Source organism: Camellia sinensis, chromosome 8 (genome assembly GCF_055761805.1).
Source record: "Camellia sinensis isolate YWXY chromosome 8, ASM5576180v1, whole genome shotgun sequence".
NCBI lineage: Eukaryota > Viridiplantae > Streptophyta > Magnoliopsida > Ericales > Theaceae > Camellia > Camellia sinensis.
In genome coordinates, this window is record NC_138968.1 from 125,175,853 (window position 1) to 125,183,307 (window position 7,455).

The 7,455-nt window shown below is 35.7% G+C and overlaps 1 protein-coding gene across 1 annotated transcript; it reads right to left on the reverse strand.

The window, feature by feature from the left end:
• Nucleotides 1-563: 563 nt before the first annotated feature.
• On the reverse strand, nt 564-2,458 carry LOC145797093 (phosphoenolpyruvate carboxylase kinase 1-like). Its single transcript, XM_082883357.1, has 2 exons — nt 1,513-2,458; nt 564-1,114 (listed from the first exon to the last, which is right to left on the reverse strand). The coding sequence occupies exons 1-2, from the start codon at nt 2,297-2,299 to the stop codon at nt 1,059-1,061; spliced, it is 843 nt and encodes a 280-aa protein (XP_082739483.1). The 5' UTR covers nt 2,300-2,458; the 3' UTR covers nt 564-1,058.
• Between the last annotated feature and the right edge of the window lie 4,997 nt (nt 2,459-7,455).

Below are 7,455 nucleotides of genomic sequence, written 5' to 3' on the forward strand. Positions count from 1 at the left end.
ATGCAAGTAAAATCCTTCCAATTTAATCAAAAATTAGAAAGATGGTTTTAACTCAAGATTTCAAAATCTAAAAATTTCTTGCAGTTTCCCATTACTCATAAAAAGACATATCATGCTCATATAACTTCTAAATTCCTTCCATACATAACCACTTTATGAAATTTTAAACTAATAAATCAAATTATGAAACCACACCAAATTGAACGAGTGAAATGCAATATGATTCGAGTTCGAATTAGAATCACAGTTTCTAAGAACTTGCCATTATTTATATACTCACTGCCATTATTTATTTACTCACAAAATATAGCTCACAACCTATTAAAGCATCAATCAATATGTTTTCCTAAAAAATAATAAAAAATAAAAAATCAATCATTATGTTACTACTATTTTTCAAAGAAAAGTTTAGATGATTGTTTGAAACTCATTCTATTGCTCTACAGAACACACTTGCAGGTGCATGCCCACACTTACTTTTCTAGAATATCACTATTTTTTCAGTCTTCTGGATTAACTTTCAACTTGAAGAAAAAAAAGTTGCACCCCCCACCACTAAGGCATTCAAACAAAAGAAAGCATGATTCTCATTGATTTATTCCCATACAAAAATACCAAAGCTTTAGCAAATTCCCATTACTCAGAAAGAAAGCAAGATTCATGAAATTCATGCTCATGATATAACTTCTAGATTCCTTCCTTCCAAACAAACACTTCTCCATCACTTCCTCATACAAAAACACAAAAAAAGAAAAAGAAAAAGGGATTTGATTCTCATTCTCTCATATACATATCCCACCCTTATTCTCCATACCCTCACATAATACTACTACTACTATTATACTCCCTCAAGATTCTCTGCAAAAACATCACAAAAAGTGAAGACCCTCAAGTCTCCCATGGGTGCAGCAGAAGACTCTTTCACTTTCTTTCTTTCCTTGACTCTCTAAATCTGCAAGAAAGAAACCTGGGTTACTTGGGACCGACCATCTATCCATTCTACTTTCATGGGTGGTGTATATGTACATCAAAGGCTAGTTAGTTTTGAAGCTTGATTTTCAGGTCGGATCATTCATTGATCTGGTCTCTCCTCCATTGATCATCCATGGATGCCCTGCAAAATACAAAAGAATTCGAGTCAAGACATGTATCTACATGAATCAAATCAAAGTATTGGGTGAATATGCAAAACAAAACAAAACAAAACAAAAAAAATAAAAATAAATTCGACCCATAATCAATTCTAATTACACTGTTTGGTTGCAGAGAAAGTGAAGAAAAAGGGGGGAAAAATATATATATATATATATATATATATATATATATGTTGCTTGAAAACTTCCATTTTTTTATAAATCAGGAACCAAGAAAGGGTAAACCCAATACAAAGTTGGACCAAACATTGTCCTCTACTATTTTTCCTTTATTTTCTCAGCGAACAAACAGAGGGTTAAAATTCAGATTCTTCAATTTAGGGATTTAAATATTACAGAGAGATGAGAATTGACTTACTGAGAACCTGTTCAGCTGAAAACCGCCTCGAAACATCCTTACAGATCATCTTCCTCAACAGATCTTTGGCCTCGGGCGACACAGACCTAAAAGTCCTGGTCGGAAACCTAAGATTCCCTCTCATCACCGCCTCAAAAGTCTCCTCCACATTCTCACCATAAAAAGGCGGCACACCAGCAAGCATTATATACAGAATCACACCCGCACTCCACACATCCACCTTCTCATTATACTCCCTCCCTAACAACACCTCCGGCGCCACATAGTACGGCGTCCCCACCACCCCCCTCATCGCCGCCCTCTCTCCACAAAACCACTCCGCCGACCCAAAATCCCCCAATTTTAACTTATTCCGTGAATCGAAAAACACATTATCGGGCTTGATGTCTCTGTGCGCTATACCCATGCGGTGACAGTGGTTGACGGCGGAGATGAGTTGGTGGAAGATCGCGGCGGCGGAGGGTTCCGATAAGGGGGTGGTGAGGCGGTCGTAGAGGGAGGCGGAGTCGCAGAGATCGGTGATGATGTGGAGGTAGTGGTCGTCTTCGTAGAGGTTGTGGAGGTGGAGGATGTTGGGGTGGTTGGTGGCGGAGAGGTGGTGGAGGATTTTGGGTTCTTTGTCGAGGCAGTCGCGGTCGGTGGGGTCGGAGAGGAGGCGTTTGTCGATGGATTTGCAGGCGAAGGTGTCGCCGCCGGAGACGGCGGAGAAACAGCGGTAAACGACGCCGAATCGGCCACGGCCGATCTCTTCGCACAATTGGTAATCCTTGTTTAACGTCTCGCACATTTCTCTGCTTTTTCTACCTGTTCAATCTAGTGTTGTTTCAAAAGGACAGGTGAGAGAGTTTTATAAGAGAGATAAAAAGAGTATACTGAGGGAATATTCGCCCCAGTAATTTTTAGAGAACCGGAAAGAGAGAGAGTCCTCCGCGCTGTGTAATTGCTCGCGTAAGATGTGGTGTGTGAATTTATTTAAATACTTGGAGAGAATTTTTATCAAAATAATTTTAAAATGAATCATCAAATATTTTACTTAATATTTATCAGTTAATAATTAATAATTCATTTATAAATTTGAAATAATAATATTGAGAGGATGTTATGTATATATGGTGAGGTTGAATTATATTATTTGTCCATTTAGTTTGATAAAAATTTTAATTAAATTTTTAATTTTTGTTTTATTAATTTGTGTTTTACACTTTTAATTTTATTTTAATATAATTTTTCATTAATTGCCATTAACATTTTAAAAGAAAAAAAAGGTGCAAAATTAGAAAATTAAAGTGAAATTTGTAAGAAATTATAGGACCACTAGATTGAAGAAATTTTATAGAGATTCAAGTACAAGTTCGGGTGACGATGGTAGTGATGGTAACATTAATAAAATTTTAGTTTAAAAAATATTTTATATCTTTTAACAATAAAAAAATAAAAAATTCAATCAAATATGTTTACTTTTTATTGATCATGAAATAATTTTTTCATAAATTTCGTTTTCCATTAATCAAATATAAATTATTTTTCTCTCAAATAAAGGAAGCAAAGAGCTACTCTAATTTTTTTTTTTTTTTTTCAAAAAAAAAAAGGTAAGCAAAGAGAGAGGAGGAGGTGATCTGAGGGAATATTCTAGTGGTTGGTTAATTTTGAGAGAGAGAGAGAGAGAGAGAGAGAAAAGACTTATGGTGTAATTGCTTGCGTAAGGTGTCATGTGACTTTGAATATTAGGAAGAATTTTAATCATCACAAAAAAAAAAAAAAAAAAAAAATTGAGAGTATATTATACTGAATAAGGGTAAATTACATGTTATTGGTTATTGCTTTTTGTAATTTTTATTTTATTAATTTACCTATCACGTTTCAATTTGGTTTTACTATGATTTTTCAACCATTGTTATTAATATTTTGAAAAGAAATACAAAATGTACGAAATTAGAAGAATTAAATTAGAATTTGTAAGAAATTATTGAGGTTATTGATATAATTTATTTATTTCCCTACGTTTTCAATTTGGTTTGAACTAGTGGTAATCCGTGCTATGCACGGGACTTTATAAATTTTAAAAAAAAAATTATTATAATTATCTTGAAGTAATTTAATATTTTGTCTTATGATATCCATTAAATTTATAAGTTAACTTTTATGTTTATAACTTTTTAAACTATTAGTTTAAAAAAATTATATATATATATATATATATATATTTTTTGACAATTTGTATTAAAAAAGAGTTAAACATAATTAAATGCAATTAAATGAGTTATAACGTATCTTTTCTTATTATGAAAATATACAAATTTAAATATTATAATTAAGATAAATATACAATTTTATTATTAAATGTGAACTGAAGTGATATTTAATAATAATTAATATAATGTTTTTATTATTAATCCAATAATTTAAGTTACATTTCTTTTGATGTCAATTTCATAACTAAAAATACAATATGAATGTAATACATATACAGATTTCTAATTTTTAAGAATAAGAAAGTTTCAAAATATTTTCAAACTTTCATTATTTTCTTTTAATTTATTTTATCTAATTTGATTTTAGATTTGAATAAAATTTTTAATTTGATATGAATTATTTTAACTTTTTCATTAAATTTTTATCAATTTTTTTAAAAAAACTTTCATTCTTATCCCAATTTTTTTTTTCTTGTCACCAATTTTGATTTCATCTTTTTAAATTTTTATCAAATTATAATTTGATTAAAAAAATATTAAGGGTTATAGATTCTCTTAATTGAAATTATAGTGAAATAACATCTTAAAATAGTCAAAATTTGAGTATGTGGTTGGTTGACATATATAATTTAATTAATTCTCTTATCATATTTGTATAAAAATTGACACTTACGATTACATCATTATAAGCCAGATTATGGAAAAGTTTTCAGGTGTGAAGCATTTCCATTTGTAAATATCCTATATATTAAAAAAGAAGAAAAGGAAAAAAAAAAAGAAAAAAAAAATGTGTAGCTTTTGGATATGTGTTTATCAGTTTTGTTTTATGGACATAAACAATTGATGTTTCAATTTAAAAATTAAAAAGTAAAAAAAAAAATAGATTGGGTTTTTTAGAGATAGAAGAAGCCATCAGTGTGAGTAAATTTCTGATCACACTGCCAACTTAGTATTCAGCTGGAGAGTACTGGCAGAACAGATGGCGCCTGAATGACCTGCAACAGAAAGAGAAGATTCCGGCGGTGGTTCGTCCACCCGGGGGCACTCCGACGATCAAGTTAGTAATCTCAAAGATAATCAATAGTTCTTAATTCACTATTTAGAATATAAATTGCGTACCTTGGACCCATAGGGGTGCCTCTCTTTTATAGCCAACACTTACCTAATCCCATTAGAAGCCTAGCTTCAATGGACTTAGGATAACTGCTAATCTTTGACTCCTATTAGGATTGGGATAAACTCTCTAAGAGTCTTATCTTTATCCAAACTGAAGTGCTCTCCCATTCTAGGACTCTTGTCCCTTATCCGCTTATCTCGGATTCCGATATCTTCGGAGGAAACCTCGGCCTAGTCGAGATAACCTCAGCATTACAACCAGGACACGTGGCACCTCGGCTGACACGTCGGCGTCACCTTGGCCACGTGTTGGTATCTCAGAAAATATATCCCCACAACTGCCCCTTAGGTTCTATTACCTCGGCATTCTAAGGTGATGGAACTTATATCAGAACTTCCTTCCAGTACGTTGGCTTAAAATTTCTTTAGCCGAGATCATCATAAAGGCCGACATGTGTTTGTAAAGAACAAGAATTTCAAGAGCTCCTTCACGCATATGAGCTGTCATGCACAATAACTCAATCGTTTTAGCCACGCGTCTTCCCCTTACTGGATCATACTTGATACGCACCTGTAAGTTGTCTCGCGCCCGCATGCGCCGTCTGACGTATACATTGTTTCAAGTGCATTAATTGCCTTTTTGCCGCCATTTCGAGTTTTAACAAAATTTCTTTCTCCTTTTGTTTTTTCTTACTTTACATCGTCTTTGTTCAAACTCTCTCTCTCTTACTTTCTCTAATCCTCCATTGTTCCAAGCTCTCAAGCTCTGCTACTACCGCCGTTTCACCTCCTCCGGCGAGGCTCTTGCTAATCTTTTCCGCTGCCGCCGTTCGTCTGACTTCAGCGATCTCAACACCAGCTTCCTCTTTTCGGTGAGTTACTGTTTCTTCCCGATTTAACTTCTTGTTTCAGTTTTTTGTTTTGTTTTTCTGAACTCTACTGCTCTGCTTCTGCAATCTTGTTCATATCTTTGATATTTCAATTTGTTTCTTGTTCTCCACCTGATGTTTGTTTCATGATTCTGTTTTTGCCCTATTCGTTTTCTTGAATACACACTGTTCACACACTTGTTGATTGTTGCCACTGTTCTTGGCCTGACACACCTGTGAAAACTTTTACCTTGTGTTTCTTGATGACCCATCACTATTCTTGACTCTGAATCGCATTCCTATTTCTGTTTGCCGTGTTTTTTTTCCAGATTCGTGCCTTCAATCTTTATCTCTATAGATATAAGTTTGGGATTTTTGTTTGTTGAACCCTCAAATCTTTAGGAAAAACTAAAACGATTTCCCACAGATTCTGTGTATTTTTAGGTTTTAGCCGAGGTCCCTAAAACCCTCCAAAACACTTCTTTCTGAAATCCAGCTCCTCCAGTTAAGCCGAGATCATGGGAATGTGGAAGCATAGGGTAGACACTCCGACAAAATTAGAATACTTTAGGCGAGAGTTTTCTATCCCTACTGACGTCCATCTGAGGTTGGCTGGGGAGGATGACTCCATTATGCCTACAACTGATTCTATGCCTTTCCCTGTTGTGGCCATTATTGAGTGTGGTCTTAGGCTCCCACTCAACATCCTTTTTCGAGAAGTCCTCCACTACTATAAGTTGAACCCGATGCAGCTCACCATCAATTTCTACCGAGTCATCAATGGCATAATAGCCTTAGCCCGACAAGAGAATGCTAGGGTTACTTTAGCCGACATCCAATACTGTTATACTATGTGCGGCCTTTCACTGAAAGAGAAAGATTATATCTATTACCTCAAGCCGAGGTCCACAGAGTATAAAATCGTGGCCGACCTCCCAGACTCCAACAAGGGAGCTGGGGATGATTACTTCATTACCTCGGGGAACTGGGAGTTCGCTCAAGACGAGGACCTCCACCTCTACCCTCTTCCTCGAACAGTTTTTGTAGAGCATAATAGTAAGAGCCCATTGTTTATACTTACTTATTTTTTTTAAAAGTTTCCAATACTTTGATCTAATGTATGCGCTATTCTTTTTTGCAGTTCTTCCTCAGCTGCCAAGGGGCTTCCGCCAGTCTTTCTTTCCTAGCAAAGACTTGAAGAAACTATTGGATCTGCCAGTCCACAAGAGAACTTTGGTACTCAATTTCATCCCTACGTACAAGTCTGTTTTTCCTGACGCTCCAAAGAAGAAGAAGAAGAAGAAGAGTCTGTCTCCTTCTTCCGCCACAACTCCTCAAGCTGCCTCCACATCTCGGCCAGATCAAGGATCGACTTCTGATCCAGCGGAGCAGCCGTCAACTTCGGTTCCATATTTGATCCCAATATCCCAGCGCAAACGTCGGCAACGAAATGTTTTTGCTGCCGAGATAGGCCGCCAGAAAGCAGTTGCTAAAGATCTTTTAGCCAACATTTCCTCTACCGTAGATGCCCAACCTGCGCCATCTCAGGCAAAGCCGAAGAAAAAAAGGATAAAGAAGGCTCAGCCAAAGGTGACGGTAACTCAGATTGACACTGAGGATACCTTGCCAATTTCAAATTGGCTTCGAGCGAAAAAACCACCTCCGTCCCCGAGAAGAGGTCTGCCGAGGCCGAACCATCTCAATCAACTCGGTCTAAGAGGCCGAGGTTAGAGTTTGCCACAGCGTTGGGCTCCATGCAGGCTGGT

What these genes read in the sequence shown, in the direction of transcription:
- LOC145797093 (XM_082883357.1), bottom strand. Translation starts at nt 2,299, where the DNA reads ATGTGCGAGACGTTAAACAAGGATTACCAATTGTGCGAAGAGATCGGC. An exon ending in TTCAGCTGAACAGGTTCTCA is followed by an intron (nt 1,115 to 1,512) that starts GTAAGTCAATTC and finishes TGTATTTTGCAG; the next exon opens with GGCATCCATGGATGATCAAT.